The sequence below is a fragment of the Cervus elaphus genome, chromosome 9 (genome assembly GCF_910594005.1).
Source record: "Cervus elaphus chromosome 9, mCerEla1.1, whole genome shotgun sequence".
Taxonomy (NCBI): Eukaryota; Metazoa; Chordata; class Mammalia; order Artiodactyla; family Cervidae; genus Cervus; species Cervus elaphus.
Genome location: NC_057823.1, coordinates 20,173,580 through 20,190,536, shown reverse-complemented (window position 1 = coordinate 20,190,536; position 16,957 = coordinate 20,173,580). Strand labels below are relative to the sequence as shown.

Here is a 16,957-nt window from a genome sequence, read left to right as displayed (position 1 = left end):
AGTTTGAAATGAATGCCAGCCTTTTGCTTGCATACAATCAGCCAGAATTGATTCTCATGTCATGCCTATTTGCAAGGGAACTTAGAAAGAGTGAGAAAGTCTGGATATTGGGCGGGCAGCTGGTGGAGAAAGGTGGGGTGAATCTCTTGTTTGCAGCATTCTGTTCTCACTGCTTCTTCTATCTTGACCCGGGCTTTTATTTCTACTTACCAGATGTAGATGAATGTGCCAATTCCAAAAGTTGCCCAGAGCATTCGACTTGCCATAACAGTCTTGGAAGCTACTCTTGCGTCTGCAACCCAGGATATGTATCCAGAAGTGGAAAGAAGAGTTTCCAGGGACCAGGGGAGACGTGTCAAGGTAGGTGCAGGGGTCTTCTGGGAATCATGTCCAATCTCTTTGGAAAGACAGCAGTGCTGGAGGAAGAGTTCGAAGTTGAGGCAGGTCTCAGCTGAGTTCAAAGTCTTGTCTGCAGAACTGAAGCCAGTAGTCATTCATCCATTCATGCATTCATTCAACAAACACTTCTTGAGCACCTACTATATAGAACAGCACTCTTCAAGGGATGGAGGATACTGCAGTGAGTAACACAGGCAAAAATGTTTGTTCTCCTGAAACTTCTTGATGAGGCTGGGTAGAAACAGATAATAAGCAACATACGTGAATGCATCTGCTATTCAGGCTGACTTTGGTGAGGATGACTTAACTTTGTTCCACAAAGTGTCAGCTGAGCTGGTTCAACTGGGGGCTAGAAGATCCACTTTAAAGGGGCCTCACTCACAAGGAGAATCTGGTGCTGAATGAAGCTGTGGGATGGAGGTCTTAGTTGTTCTCCACACGGGCTGTTTGATCACAGCTCTCTGAGCTTCCTCACAGTATGGTGGCTGAGTCCAACATGAGCATTCCAAAAGAACAAGGTGAAAGTGCCTGAGATTTTTATGACTTAGCACAGTCATTTTTTTACCGAGTGTCAGCACTGCCTAGTCACAAACATGCTCAGATTCCAGAGGAGGGAATATAGACCCTGCTTGATGGAAGAAGTACCCAAGAAAAGACATTGAGTTAAGGGCATATGGAATAGAAGACATTGTTTCAACCATCTTTGGAAGGTCCCAGCTGGATTTGAAGAACATCTGTAACTGTGACTCTCTTTCTCTCCAGATATAGATGAATGTTCTCAAAAGCCCCCACCTTGTGGTCCTAACTCAGTCTGCAGAAACCTGCCAGGAAAGTATGAGTGCAGCTGTTTGACTGGTTTCTCTTCTCCCACCGGAAATAACTGGATCCCTGGAAAGCCGGGAAATTTCACCTGTAAAGGTAATGAGCTCAGACTCTCAGGCATTTGTAGACTGCTCATATTGAGCTGAGTACATGGTGTGCTAAACTGAGACACCTAATCGTTGGTCTGCTCACTCTCCTCCACTGCTCCTCAGACATTAATGAATGCCTCTCCCGTGGGGTCTGCCCTGAGCATTCTGAGTGCACCAACTCTTTGGGAAGCTACCGTTGCAGCTGCAAAGTTGGATTCACCTCTAAAAACTCCATCTGCGAAGGTACAGAGAACCGGATCTTTTTTAGCTACTCAATGAATTAAGAACTTTATTTGATGATGCTATGAGCTAGAGATTTTGATCTTCATTATAGGGATGATCCAAATAAGGCCCAGAAAGGTAAAGTGACTAGCTCAAGGATGCACAGCTAATAAGTAGAAAAACATGGATTGGAACCCTTGTTGAGGGTGTGCTATGAGTGAAGCTGTGGGTCAAGCAGTATTTGAGAGTACTGGAGGATTCAGTCCCTAGCCTGATTTATGCCCTGCTTGGGGCGGGGGTGATATTTACAATGTCTGGAGACTCTTTTGTCCAAACTGGTGGTGGTGGTGGGTTGGTTTGTGTAACAGTCCACTGGTGGGTAGAGACCAGAGATCTTGCTAGACATCCTCCAATGCACAGAATAACCTGCCCACAAGCAAGAAGGCTCGACCCCAAATTTAAATAGCACTGAGATAGAGATGCTCTTTCCCAGGGAGATCTCAGACCCAAACAATCGAACTTTGCCCTAAAAGGTATAAGACCTGAGAGGGATTCTTGATCCTTGCCCCCTTTCCATATTAAATGATTCATCATGTCATTGGGCAATCTACCTGCAAATGTGTCTTGAGTCTCTCCACTCTTTTCCATCCTTGTTGTAGGTTTCAACATTATTGCAGCAGTCTTCTCACTGTTCCTAATGGTCCTCCCTCAAATCTATCATTTACACTGCAGCCAGAATGTAATACTCTCACCAAGAGATAATGGCTCCGTTTTCCTGAGTCTGCACAACACTATTATTTATTTATAGTGAGGATGGCTCCACCAAGGAAGGCATGGAGTGATCCTCTTGGATACATCATCTTGTAGTTAGAGATATTTGAAGTCATCTCTGACATTTCTGATCTATTTGTAGCATTTAGCCATTGTTGGGTAAAAAATCACCCCGAAAGTTAGAGGCTAAAACAACCACAATTGTTTATCTCTTGATTCCATGTGTTGGCACCTTAGGTTCGACCCTGCTGCTCAGTTCTTCTGGTCTCCACTGGGCTTGTTCATGTGTCTGTGGTCAGCTGTGTGTCAGCTTTGGCAGTCTTGCCTGGGCTGTCTTTCCTATCTGGGACTCATCTGGGATGATCCATCTCTCTTTCACTTTGTATTTTTCTTATTAGCCTGGGGTTTGTTCAAATGGCAGAGGCAAGGGAACCAGTGTACGAGCAGAAATAAATAGGTTTCTTGAGGTCTAAGTTTGGAAGTGACACCACATTGCCTCTGCCATTTTAATTGTACAGTGCAAGTCACAGAGCCAGCTAGAGTTAAGGGCTGCTGACCCAAAGTCCACATCTTAAAGAGAGGAGTGGTAAGGTCACATCGTGTAGCACAAACCTCATCCCAAGGTGCGGACACGGGGAGGAATAAAGGATGACAACCATTCCTGCAATATATGATCATTACAGTTTGAAATGAATGCCAGCCTTTTGCTTGCATACAATCAGCCAGAATTGATTCTCATGTCATGCCTATTTGCAAGGGAACTTAGAAAGAGTGAGAAAGTCTGGATATTGGGCGGGCAGCTGGTGGAGAAAGGTGGGGTGAATCTCTTGTTTGCAGCATTCTGTTCTCACTGCTTCTTCTATCTTGACCCGGGCTTTTATTTCTACTTACCAGATGTAGATGAATGTGCCAATTCCAAAAGTTGCCCAGAGCATTCGACTTGCCATAACAGTCTTGGAAGCTACTCTTGCGTCTGCAACCCAGGATATGTATCCAGAAGTGGAAAGAAGAGTTTCCAGGGACCAGGGGAGACGTGTCAAGGTAGGTGCAGGGGTCTTCTGGGAATCATGTCCAATCTCTTTGGAAAGACAGCAGTGCTGGAGGAAGAGTTCGAAGTTGAGGCAGGTCTCAGCTGAGTTCAAAGTCTTGTCTGCAGAACTGAAGCCAGTAGTCATTCATCCATTCATGCATTCATTCAACAAACACTTCTTGAGCACCTACTATATAGAACAGCACTCTTCAAGGGATGGAGGATACTGCAGTGAGTAACACAGGCAAAAATGTTTGTTCTCCTGAAACTTCTTGATGAGGCTGGGTAGAAACAGATAATAAGCAACATACGTGAATGCATCTGCTATTCAGGCTGACTTTGGTGAGGATGACTTAACTTTGTTCCACAAAGTGTCAGCTGAGCTGGTTCAACTGGGGGCTAGAAGATCCACTTTAAAGGGGCCTCACTCACAAGGAGAATCTGGTGCTGAATGAAGCTGTGGGATGGAGGTCTTAGTTGTTCTCCACACGGGCTGTTTGATCACAGCTCTCTGAGCTTCCTCACAGTATGGTGGCTGAGTCCAACATGAGCATTCCAAAAGAACAAGGTGAAAGTGCCTGAGATTTTTATGACTTAGCACAGTCATTTTTTTACCGAGTGTCAGCACTGCCTAGTCACAAACATGCTCAGATTCCAGAGGAGGGAATATAGACCCTGCTTGATGGAAGAAGTACCCAAGAAAAGACATTGAGTTAAGGGCATATGGAATAGAAGACATTGTTTCAACCATCTTTGGAAGGTCCCAGCTGGATTTGAAGAACATCTGTAACTGTGACTCTCTTTCTCTCCAGATATAGATGAATGTTCTCAAAAGCCCCCACCTTGTGGTCCTAACTCAGTCTGCAGAAACCTGCCAGGAAAGTATGAGTGCAGCTGTTTGACTGGTTTCTCTTCTCCCACCGGAAATAACTGGATCCCTGGAAAGCCGGGAAATTTCACCTGTAAAGGTAATGAGCTCAGACTCTCAGGCATTTGTAGACTGCTCATATTGAGCTGAGTACATGGTGTGCTAAACTGAGACACCTAATCGTTGGTCTGCTCACTCTCCTCCACTGCTCCTCAGACATTAATGAATGCCTCTCCCGTGGGGTCTGCCCTGAGCATTCTGAGTGCACCAACTCTTTGGGAAGCTACCGTTGCAGCTGCAAAGTTGGATTCACCTCTAAAAACTCCATCTGCGAAGGTACAGAGAACCGGATCTTTTTTAGCTACTCAATGAATTAAGAACTTTATTTGATGATGCTATGAGCTAGAGATTTTGATCTTCATTATAGGGATGATCCAAATAAGGCCCAGAAAGGTAAAGTGACTAGCTCAAGGATGCACAGCTAATAAGTAGAAAAACATGGATTGGAACCCTTGTTGAGGGTGTGCTATGAGTGAAGCTGTGGGTCAAGCAGTATTTGAGAGTACTGGAGGATTCAGTCCCTAGCCTGATTTATGCCCTGCTTGGGGCGGGGGTGATATTTACAATGTCTGGAGACTCTTTTGTCCAAACTGGTGGTGGTGGTGGGTTGGTTTGTGTAACAGTCCACTGGTGGGTAGAGACCAGAGATCTTGCTAGACATCCTCCAATGCACAGAATAACCTGCCCACAAGCAAGAAGGCTCGACCCCAAATTTAAATAGCACTGAGATAGAGATGCTCTTTCCCAGGGAGATCTCAGACCCAAACAATCGAACTTTGCCCTAAAAGGTATAAGACCTGAGAGGGATTCTTGATCCTTGCCCCCTTTCCATATTAAATGATTCATCATGTCATTGGGCAATCTACCTGCAAATGTGTCTTGAGTCTCTCCACTCTTTTCCATCCTTGTTGTAGGTTTCAACATTATTGCAGCAGTCTTCTCACTGTTCCTAATGGTCCTCCCTCAAATCTATCATTTACACTGCAGCCAGAATGTAATACTCTCACCAAGAGATAATGGCTCCGTTTTCCTGAGTCTGCACAACACTATTATTTATTTATAGTGAGGATGGCTCCACCAAGGAAGGCATGGAGTGATCCTCTTGGATACATCATCTTGTAGTTAGAGATATTTGAAGTCATCTCTGACATTTCTGATCTATTTGTAGCATTTAGCCATTGTTGGGTAAAAAATCACCCCGAAAGTTAGAGGCTAAAACAACCACAATTGTTTATCTCTTGATTCCATGTGTTGGCACCTTAGGTTCGACCCTGCTGCTCAGTTCTTCTGGTCTCCACTGGGCTTGTTCATGTGTCTGTGGTCAGCTGTGTGTCAGCTTTGGCAGTCTTGCCTGGGCTGTCTTTCCTATCTGGGACTCATCTGGGATGATCCATCTCTCTTTCACTTTGTATTTTTCTTATTAGCCTGGGGTTTGTTCAAATGGCAGAGGCAAGGGAACCAGTGTACGAGCAGAAATAAATAGGTTTCTTGAGGTCTAAGTTTGGAAGTGACACCACATTGCCTCTGCCATTTTAATTGTACAGTGCAAGTCACAGAGCCAGCTAGAGTTAAGGGCTGCTGACCCAAAGTCCACATCTTAAAGAGAGGAGTGGTAAGGTCACATCGTGTAGCACAAACCTCATCCCAAGGTGCGGACACGGGGAGGAATAAAGGATGACAACCATTCCTGCAATATATGATCATTACAGTTTGAAATGAATGCCAGCCTTTTGCTTGCATACAATCAGCCAGAATTGATTCTCATGTCATGCCTATTTGCAAGGGAACTTAGAAAGAGTGAGAAAGTCTGGATATTGGGCGGGCAGCTGGTGGAGAAAGGTGGGGTGAATCTCTTGTTTGCAGCATTCTGTTCTCACTGCTTCTTCTATCTTGACCCGGGCTTTTATTTCTACTTACCAGATGTAGATGAATGTGCCAATTCCAAAAGTTGCCCAGAGCATTCGACTTGCCATAACAGTCTTGGAAGCTACTCTTGCGTCTGCAACCCAGGATATGTATCCAGAAGTGGAAAGAAGAGTTTCCAGGGACCAGGGGAGACGTGTCAAGGTAGGTGCAGGGGTCTTCTGGGAATCATGTCCAATCTCTTTGGAAAGACAGCAGTGCTGGAGGAAGAGTTCGAAGTTGAGGCAGGTCTCAGCTGAGTTCAAAGTCTTGTCTGCAGAACTGAAGCCAGTAGTCATTCATCCATTCATGCATTCATTCAACAAACACTTCTTGAGCACCTACTATATAGAACAGCACTCTTCAAGGGATGGAGGATACTGCAGTGAGTAACACAGGCAAAAATGTTTGTTCTCCTGAAACTTCTTGATGAGGCTGGGTAGAAACAGATAATAAGCAACATACGTGAATGCATCTGCTATTCAGGCTGACTTTGGTGAGGATGACTTAACTTTGTTCCACAAAGTGTCAGCTGAGCTGGTTCAACTGGGGGCTAGAAGATCCACTTTAAAGGGGCCTCACTCACAAGGAGAATCTGGTGCTGAATGAAGCTGTGGGATGGAGGTCTTAGTTGTTCTCCACACGGGCTGTTTGATCACAGCTCTCTGAGCTTCCTCACAGTATGGTGGCTGAGTCCAACATGAGCATTCCAAAAGAACAAGGTGAAAGTGCCTGAGATTTTTATGACTTAGCACAGTCATTTTTTTACCGAGTGTCAGCACTGCCTAGTCACAAACATGCTCAGATTCCAGAGGAGGGAATATAGACCCTGCTTGATGGAAGAAGTACCCAAGAAAAGACATTGAGTTAAGGGCATATGGAATAGAAGACATTGTTTCAACCATCTTTGGAAGGTCCCAGCTGGATTTGAAGAACATCTGTAACTGTGACTCTCTTTCTCTCCAGATATAGATGAATGTTCTCAAAAGCCCCCACCTTGTGGTCCTAACTCAGTCTGCAGAAACCTGCCAGGAAAGTATGAGTGCAGCTGTTTGACTGGTTTCTCTTCTCCCACCGGAAATAACTGGATCCCTGGAAAGCCGGGAAATTTCACCTGTAAAGGTAATGAGCTCAGACTCTCAGGCATTTGTAGACTGCTCATATTGAGCTGAGTACATGGTGTGCTAAACTGAGACACCTAATCGTTGGTCTGCTCACTCTCCTCCACTGCTCCTCAGACATTAATGAATGCCTCTCCCGTGGGGTCTGCCCTGAGCATTCTGAGTGCACCAACTCTTTGGGAAGCTACCGTTGCAGCTGCAAAGTTGGATTCACCTCTAAAAACTCCATCTGCGAAGGTACAGAGAACCGGATCTTTTTTAGCTACTCAATGAATTAAGAACTTTATTTGATGATGCTATGAGCTAGAGATTTTGATCTTCATTATAGGGATGATCCAAATAAGGCCCAGAAAGGTAAAGTGACTAGCTCAAGGATGCACAGCTAATAAGTAGAAAAACATGGATTGGAACCCTTGTTGAGGGTGTGCTATGAGTGAAGCTGTGGGTCAAGCAGTATTTGAGAGTACTGGAGGATTCAGTCCCTAGCCTGATTTATGCTCTGCTTGGGGCGGGGGTGATATTTACAATGTCTGGAGACTCTTTTGTCCAAACTGGTGGTGGTGGTGGGTTGGTTTGTGTAACAGTCCACTGGTGGGTAGAGACCAGAGATCTTGCTAGACATCCTCCAATGCACAGAATAACCTGCCCACAAGCAAGAAGGCTCGACCCCAAATTTAAATAGCACTGAGATAGAGATGCTCTTTCCCAGGGAGATCTCAGACCCAAACAATCGAACTTTGCCCTAAAAGGTATAAGACCTGAGAGGGATTCTTGATCCTTGCCCCCTTTCCATATTAAATGATTCATCATGTCATTGGGCAATCTACCTGCAAATGTGTCTTGAGTCTCTCCACTCTTTTCCATCCTTGTTGTAGGTTTCAACATTATTGCAGCAGTCTTCTCACTGTTCCTAATGGTCCTCCCTCAAATCTATCATTTACACTGCAGCCAGAATGTAATACTCTCACCAAGAGATAATGGCTCCGTTTTCCTGAGTCTGCACAACACTATTATTTATTTATAGTGAGGATGGCTCCACCAAGGAAGGCATGGAGTGATCCTCTTGGATACATCATCTTGTAGTTAGAGATATTTGAAGTCATCTCTGACATTTCTGATCTATTTGTAGCATTTAGCCATTGTTGGGTAAAAAATCACCCCGAAAGTTAGAGGCTAAAACAACCACAATTGTTTATCTCTTGATTCCATGTGTTGGCACCTTAGGTTCGACCCTGCTGCTCAGTTCTTCTGGTCTCCACTGGGCTTGTTCATGTGTCTGTGGTCAGCTGTGTGTCAGCTTTGGCAGTCTTGCCTGGGCTGTCTTTCCTATCTGGGACTCATCTGGGATGATCCATCTCTCTTTCACTTTGTATTTTTCTTATTAGCCTGGGGTTTGTTCAAATGGCAGAGGCAAGGGAACCAGTGTACGAGCAGAAATAAATAGGTTTCTTGAGGTCTAAGTTTGGAAGTGACACCACATTGCCTCTGCCATTTTAATTGTACAGTGCAAGTCACAGAGCCAGCTAGAGTTAAGGGCTGCTGACCCAAAGTCCACATCTTAAAGAGAGGAGTGGTAAGGTCACATCGTGTAGCACAAACCTCATCCCAAGGTGCGGACACGGGGAGGAATAAAGGATGACAACCATTCCTGCAATATATGATCATTACAGTTTGAAATGAATGCCAGCCTTTTGCTTGCATACAATCAGCCAGAATTGATTCTCATGTCATGCCTATTTGCAAGGGAACTTAGAAAGAGTGAGAAAGTCTGGATATTGGGCGGGCAGCTGGTGGAGAAAGGTGGGGTGAATCTCTTGTTTGCAGCATTCTGTTCTCACTGCTTCTTCTATCTTGACCCGGGCTTTTATTTCTACTTACCAGATGTAGATGAATGTGCCAATTCCAAAAGTTGCCCAGAGCATTCGACTTGCCATAACAGTCTTGGAAGCTACTCTTGCGTCTGCAACCCAGGATATGTATCCAGAAGTGGAAAGAAGAGTTTCCAGGGACCAGGGGAGACGTGTCAAGGTAGGTGCAGGGGTCTTCTGGGAATCATGTCCAATCTCTTTGGAAAGACAGCAGTGCTGGAGGAAGAGTTTGAAGTTGAGGCAGGTCTCAGCTGAGTTCAAAGTCTTGTCTGCAGAACTGAAGCCAGTAGTCATTCATCCATTCATGCATTCATTCAACAAACACTTCTTGAGCACCTACTATATAGAACAGCACTCTTCAAGGGATGGAGGATACTGCAGTGAGTAACACAGGCAAAAATGTTTGTTCTCCTGAAACTTCTTGATGAGGCTGGGGAGAAACAGATAATAAGCAACATACGTGAATGCATCTGCTATTCAGGCTGACTTTGGTGAGGATGACTTAACTTTGTTCCACAAAGTGTCAGCTGAGCTGGTTCAACTGGGGGCTAGAAGATCCACTTTAAAGGGGCCTCACTCACAAGGAGAATCTGGTGCTGAATGAAGCTGTGGGATGGAGGTCTTAGTTGTTCTCCACACGGGCTGTTTGATCACAGCTCTCTGAGCTTCCTCACAGTATGGTGGCTGAGTCCAACATGAGCATTCCAAAAGAACAAGGTGAAAGTGCCTGAGATTTTTATGACTTAGCACAGTCATTTTATTACTGAGTGTCAGCACTGCCAAGTCACAAACATGCTCAGATTCCAGAGGAGGGAATATAGACCCTGCTTGATGGAAGAAGTACCCAAGAAAAGACATTGAGTTAAGGGCATATGGAATAGAAGACATTGTTTCAACCATCTTTGGAAGATCCCAGCTGGATTTGAAGAACATCTGTAACTGTGACTCTCTTTCTCTCCAGATATAGATGAATGTTCTCAAAAGCCCCCACCTTGTGGTCCTAACTCAGTCTGCAGAAACTTGCCAGGAAAGTATGAGTGCAGCTGTCTGACTGGTTTCTCTTCTCCCACCGGAAATAACTGGATCCCTGGAAAGCCGGGAAATTTCACCTGTAAAGGTAATGAGCTCAGACTCTCAGGCGTTTGTAGACTACTCGTATTGAGTTGAGTACATGCTGTGCTAAACTGAGACACCTAATCGTTGGTCTGCTCACTCTCCTCCACTGCTCATCAGACATTAATGAATGCCTCTCCCGTGGGGTCTGCCCTGAGCATTCTGAGTGCACCAACTCTTTGGGAAGCTACCGTTGCAGCTGCAAAGTTGGATTCACCTCTAAAAACTCCATCTGCGAAGGTACAGAGAACCGGATCTCTTTTAGCTACTCGATGAATTAAGAACTTTATTTGATGATGCTATGAGCTAGAGATTTTGATCTTCATTATAGGAATGATCCAAATAAGGCCCAGAAATGTAAAGTGTCTAGCTCAAGGATGCACAGCTAGTAAGTAGAAAAACATGGATTGGAACCCTTGTTGAGGGTGTGCTATGAGTGAAGCTGTGGGTCAAGCAGTATTTGAGAGTACTGGAGGATTCAGTCCCTAGCCTGATTTATGCTCTGCTTGGGGCGGGGGTGATATTTACAATGTCTGGAGACTCTTTTGTCCAAACTGGTGGTGGTGGTGGGTTGGTTTGTGTAACAGTCCACTGGTGGGTAGAGACCAGAGATCTTGCTAGACATCCTCCAATGCACAGAATAACCTGCCCACAAGCAAGAAGGCTCGACCCCAAATTTAAATAGCACTGAGATAGAGACGCTCTTTCCCAGGGAGATCTCAGACCCAAACATTCGAACTTTGCCCTAAAGGGTATAAGACCTGAGAGGGATTCTTGATCCTTGCCCCCTTTCCATATTAAATGATTCGTCATGTCATTGGGCAATCTACCTGCAAATGTGTCTTGAGTCTCTCCACTCTTTTCCATCCTTGTTTTAGGTTTCAACATTATTGCAGCAGTCTTCTCACTCTTTTTAATGGTGCTCCCTCAAATCTATCATTTACACTGCAGCCAGTATGTAATACTCTCACCAAGAGATAACGGCTCCGTTTTCCTGAGTCTGCACAACACTATTATTTATTTATAGTGAGGATGGCTCCACCAAGGAAGGCATGGAGTGATCCTCTTGGATATGTCATCTTGAAGTTAGAGATATTTGAAGTCATCTCTGACATTTCTGATCTATTTGTAGCAATTAGCTATTGCTGAGTGAAAAATCACCCCAAAAGTTAGTGGCTAAAACAACCACAATGGTTTATCTCTTGATTCCATGTGTTGGCACCTTAGGTTCGACCCTGCTGCTCAGTTCTCTGGTCTCCACTGGGCTTGTTCATGTGTCTGTGGTCAGCTGTGTGTCAGCTTTGGCAGTCTTGCCTGGGCTGTCTTTCCTATCTGGGACTCATCTGGGATGATCCATCTCTCTTTCACTTTGTATTTTTCTTATTAGCCTGGGGTTTGTTTAAATGGCAGAGGCAAGGGGCCCAGTGTACGAGCAGAAACAAATAGGTTTCTTGAGGTCTAAGTTTGGAAGTGACACCACATTGCCTCTGCCATTTTAATTGTACAGTGCAAGTCACAGAGCCAGCTAGAGTCAAGGGCTGCTGACCCAAAGTCCACATCTTAAAGAGAGGAGTGGTAAGGTGACATCGTGTAGGACAAACCTCATCCCAAGCTGCGGACACAGGGAGGAATAAAGGGCGACAAATTTCTGCAATCTATAATCATTACAGTTTGAAATGAATACGAGCCTTTTGCTTGCATACAATCAGCCAGAATTGATTCTCATGTCATGCCTATTTGCAAGGGAACTTAGGAAGAATGAGAAAGTCTGGATATTGGGCGGGCAGCTGGTGGCGCAAAGTGGGGTGAATCTCTTGTTTGCAGTGTTGTGTTCTCACTGCTTCTTCTACCTTGACCCGGGCTTTTATTTCTACTTACCAGATGTGGATGAATGTGCCAATTCCAAAAGTTGCCCAGAGCATTCGACTTGCCATAACAGTCTTGGAAGCTACTCTTGCGTCTGCAACCCAGGATATGTATCCAGAAGTGGAAAGAAGAGTTTCCAGGGACCAGGGGAGACGTGTCAAGGTAGGTGCAGGGGTCTTCTGGGAATCATGTCCAATCTCTTTGGAAAGACAGCAGTGCTGGAGGAAGAGTTCGAAGTTGAGGTAGGTCTCAGCTGCGTTCAAAGTCTTGTCTGCAGACCTGAAGCCAAAAGTCACTCATCCATTCATGCATTCTTTCAACAAAGAGTTCTTGAGCACCTATTATATAGAAAAGCACTATTCGAGGGATGGAGGATACTGCAGTGAGTAACACAGGCAAAAATGTTTGTTCTCCTGAAACTTCTTGTTGAGGGTGGGGAGAAACAGATAATAAGCAACATACGTGAATGCATCTGCTATTCAGGCTGACTTTGGTGAGGATGACTTGACTTTGTTCCACAAAGTGTCAGTTGAGCTGGTTCAACTGGGGGCTAGAAGATCCACTTTAAAGGGGGATCTCTCACAAGGAGAATCTGGTGCTGAATGAAGCTGTGGGATGGAGGTCTTAGTTGTTCTCCACACGGGCTGTTTGATCACAGCTCTCTGAGCTTCCTCACAGTATGGTGGCTGAGTCCAACATGAGCATTCCAAAAGAACAAGGTGAAAGTGCCTGAGATTTTTATGACTTAGCACAGTCATTTTATTACTGAGTGTCAGCACTGCCAGGTCACAAACATGCTCAGATTCCAGAGGAGGGAATATAGACCCTGCTTGATGGAAGAAGTACCCAAGAAAAGACATTGAGTTAAGGGCATATGGAATAGAAGACATTGTTTCAACCATCTTTGGAAGATCCCAGCTGGATTTGAAGAACATCTGTAACTGTGACTCTCTTTCTCTCCAGATATAGATGAATGTTCTCAAAAGCCCCCACCTTGTGGTCCTAACTCAGTCTGCAGAAACTTGCCAGGAAAGTATGAGTGCAGCTGTCTGACTGGTTTCTCTTCTCCCACCGGAAATAACTGGATCCCTGGAAAGCCGGGAAATTTCACCTGTAAAGGTAATGAGCTCAGACTCTCAGGCGTTTGTAGACTACTCGTATTGAGTTGAGTACATGCTGTGCTAAACTGAGACACCTAATCGTTGGTCTGCTCACTCTCCTCCACTGCTCATCAGACATTAATGAATGCCTCTCCCGTGGGGTCTGCCCTGAGCATTCTGAGTGCACCAACTCTTTGGGAAGCTACCGTTGCAGCTGCAAAGTTGGATTCACCTCTAAAAACTCCATCTGCGAAGGTACAGAGAACCGGATCTCTTTTAGCTACTCGATGAATTAAGAACTTTATTTGATGATGCTATGAGCTAGAGATTTTGATCTTCATTATAGGAATGATCCAAATAAGGCCCAGAAATGTAAAGTGTCTAGCTCAAGGATGCACAGCTAGTAAGTAGAAAAACATGGATTGGAACCCTTGTTGAGGGTGTGCTATGAGTGAAGCTGTGGGTCAAGCAGTATTTGAGAGTACTGGAGGATTCAGTCCCTAGCCTGATTTATGCTCTGCTTGGGGCGGGGGTGATATTTACAATGTCTGGAGACTCTTTTGTCCAAACTGGTGGTGGTGGTGGGTTGGTTTGTGTAACAGTCCACTGGTGGGTAGAGACCAGAGATCTTGCTAGACATCCTCCAATGCACAGAATAACCTGCCCACAAGCAAGAAGGCTCGACCCCAAATGTAAATAGTACTGAGATAGAGACGCTCTTTCCCAGGGAGATCTCAGACCCAAACATTCGAACTTTGCCCTAAAGGGTATAAGACCTGAGAGGGATTCTTGATCCTTGCCCCCTTTCCATATTAAATGATTCGTCATGTCATTGGGCAATCTACCTGCAAATGTGTCTTGAGTCTCTCCACTCTTTTCCATCCTTGTTTTAGGTTTCAACATTATTGCAGCAGTCTTCTCACTCTTTTTAATGGTGCTCCCTCAAATCTATCATTTACACTGCAGCCAGTATGTAATACTCTCACCAAGAGATAACGGCTCCGTTTTCCTGAGTCTGCACAACACTATTATTTATTTATAGTGAGGATGGCTCCACCAAGGAAGGCATGGAGTGATCCTCTTGGATATGTCATCTTGAAGTTAGAGATATTTGAAGTCATCTCTGACATTTCTGATCTATTTGTAGCAATTAGCTATTGCTGAGTGAAAAATCACCCCAAAAGTTAGTGGCTAAAACAACCACAATGGTTTATCTCTTGATTCCCTGTGTTGGCACCTTAGGTTCGACCCTGCTGCTCAGTTCTTCTGGTCTCCACTGGGCTTGTTCATGTGTCTGTGGTCAGCTGTGTGTCAGCTTTGGCAGTCTTGCCTGGGCTGTCTTTCCTATCTGGGACTCATCTGGGATGATCCATCTCTCTTTCACTTTGTATTTTTCTTATTAGCCTGGGGTTTGTTTAAATGGCAGAGGCAAGGGGCCCAGTGTACGAGCAGAAACAAATAGGTTTCTTGAGGTCTAAGTTTGGAAGTGACACCACATTGCCTCTGCCATTTTAATTGTACAGTGCAAGTCACAGAGCCAGCTAGAGTCAAGGGCTGCTGACCCAAAGTCCACATCTTAAAGAGAGGAGTGGTAAGGTGACATCGTGTAGGACAAACCTCATCCCAAGCTGCGGACACAGGGAGGAATAAAGGGCGACAAATTTCTGCAATCTATAATCATTACAGTTTGAAATGAATACGAGCCTTTTGCTTGCATACAATCGGCCAGAATTGATTCTCATGTCATGCCTATTTGCAAGGGAACTTAGGAAGAATGAGAAAGTCTGGATATTGGGCGGGCAGCTGGTGGCGCAAAGTGGGGTGAATCTCTTGTTTGCAGTGTTGTGTTCTCACTGCTTCTTCTACCTTGACCCGGGCTTTTATTTCTACTTACCAGATGTGGATGAATGTGCCAATTCCAAAAGTTGCCCAGAGCATTCGACTTGCCATAACAGTCTTGGAAGCTACTCTTGCGTCTGCAACCCAGGATATGTATCCAGAAGTGGAAAGAAGAGTTTCCAGGGACCAGGGGAGACGTGTCAAGGTAGGTGCAGGGGTCTTCTGGGAATCATGTCCAATCTCTTTGGAAAGACAGCAGTGCTGGAGGAAGAGTTCGAAGTTGAGGTAGGTCTCAGCTGCGTTCAAAGTCTTGTCTGCAGACCTGAAGCCAAAAGTCACTCATCCATTCATGCATTCATTCAACAAACACTTCTTGAGCACCTATTATATAGAAAAGCACTATTCGAGGGATGGAGGATACTGCAGTGAGTAACACAGGCAAAAATGTTTGTTCTCCTGAAACTTCTTGTTGAGGGTGGGGAGAAACAGATAATAAGCAACATACGTGAATGCATCTGCTATTCAGGCTGACTTTGGTGAGGATGACTTGACTTTGTTCCACAAAGTGTCAGTTGAGCTGGTTCAACTGGGGGCTAGAAGATCCACTTTAAAGGGGGATCTCTCACAAGGAGAATCTGGTGCTGAATGAAGCTGTGGGATGGAGGTCTTAGTTGTTCTCCACACGGGCTGTTTGATCACAGCTCTCTGAGCTTCCTCACAGTATGGTGGCTGAGTCCAACATGAGCATTCCAAAAGAACAAGGTGAAAGTGCCTGAGATTTTTATGACTTAGCACAGTCATTTTATTACTGAGTGTCAGCACTGCCAGGTCACAAACATGCTCAGATTCCAGAGGAGGGAATATAGACCCTGCTTGATGGAAGAAGTACCCAAGAAAAGACATTGAGTTAAGGGCATATGGAATAGAAGACATTGTTTCAACCATCTTTGGAAGATCCCAGCTGGATTTGAAGAACATCTGTAACTGTGACTCTCTTTCTCTCCAGATATAGATGAATGTTCTCAAAAGCCCCCACCTTGTGGTCCTAACTCAGTCTGCAGAAACCTGCCAGGAAAGTATGAGTGCAGCTGTCTGACTGGTTTCTCTTCTCCCACCGGAAATAACTGGATCCCTGGAAAGCCGGGAAATTTCACCTGTAAAGGTAATGAGCTCAGACTCTCAGGCGTTTGTAGACTACTCGTATTGAGTTGAGTACATGCTGTGCTAAACTGAGACACCTAATCGTTGGTCTGCTCACTCTCCTCCACTGCTCATCAGACATTAATGAATGCCTTTCCCGTGGGGTCTGCCCTGAGCATTCTGAGTGCACCAACTCTTTGGGAAGCTACCGTTGCAGCTGCAAAGTTGGATTCACCTCTAAAAACTCCATCTGCGAAGGTACAGAGAACCGGATCTCTTTTAGCTACTCGATGAATTAAGAACTTTATTTGATGATGCTATGAGCTAGAGATTTTGATCTTCATTATAGGAATGATCCAAATAAGGCCCAGAAATGTAAAGTGTCTAGCTCAAGGATGCACAGCTAGTAAGTAGAAAAACATGGATTGGAACCCTTGTTGAGGGTGTGCTATGAGTGAAGCTGTGGGTCAAGCAGTATTTGAGAGTACTGGAGGATTCAGTCCCTAGCCTGATTTATGCTCTGCTTGGGGCGGGGGTGATATTTACAATGTCTGGAGACTCTTTTGTCCAAACTGGTGGTGGTGGTGGGTTGGTTTGTGTAACAGTCCACTGGTGGGTAGAGACCAGAGATCTTGCTAGACATCCTCCAATGCACAGAATAACCTGCCCACAAGCAAGAAGGCTCGACCCCAAATGTAAATAGTACTGAGATAGAGACGCTCTTTCCCAGGGAGATCTCAGACCCAA

The 16,957-nt window shown here is 45.0% G+C and overlaps 1 protein-coding gene and 3 long non-coding RNA genes across 4 annotated transcripts in view; all 4 read left to right on the top strand.

The window, feature by feature from the left end:
* Window positions 1-225: 225 nt before the first annotated feature.
* Window positions 226-1,553, top strand: LOC122699609. The gene is made up of 3 exons (XR_006342647.1): window positions 226-360; window positions 1,162-1,317; window positions 1,434-1,553. It is a non-coding gene; the product is annotated as an uncharacterized LOC122699609 (long non-coding RNA).
* Window positions 1,554-3,209: 1,656 nt separating this feature from the next.
* LOC122699608 lies at window positions 3,210-4,537 on the top strand. The gene is made up of 3 exons (XR_006342646.1): window positions 3,210-3,344; window positions 4,146-4,301; window positions 4,418-4,537. It is a non-coding gene; the product is annotated as an uncharacterized LOC122699608 (long non-coding RNA).
* A 1,656-nt stretch (window positions 4,538-6,193) lies between these two features.
* On the top strand, window positions 6,194-7,521 carry LOC122699607. The gene is made up of 3 exons (XR_006342645.1): window positions 6,194-6,328; window positions 7,130-7,285; window positions 7,402-7,521. It is a non-coding gene; the product is annotated as an uncharacterized LOC122699607 (long non-coding RNA).
* Window positions 7,522-8,960: 1,439 nt separating this feature from the next.
* Window positions 8,961-16,957, top strand: part of LOC122700722 (fibrillin-1-like) — an 88,622-nt gene continuing 80,625 nt past the window's right edge. Inside the window, exons 1-8 of the mRNA XM_043913792.1 lie at window positions 8,961-9,312; window positions 10,114-10,269; window positions 10,386-10,505; window positions 12,147-12,293; window positions 13,095-13,250; window positions 13,367-13,486; window positions 15,129-15,275; window positions 16,077-16,232. Coding sequence (XP_043769727.1) covers window positions 8,961-9,312; window positions 10,114-10,269; window positions 10,386-10,505; window positions 12,147-12,293; window positions 13,095-13,250; window positions 13,367-13,486; window positions 15,129-15,275; window positions 16,077-16,232 — 1,354 coding nt within the window. The remainder of the gene's footprint in view (window positions 9,313-10,113; window positions 10,270-10,385; window positions 10,506-12,146; window positions 12,294-13,094; window positions 13,251-13,366; window positions 13,487-15,128; window positions 15,276-16,076; window positions 16,233-16,957) is intronic.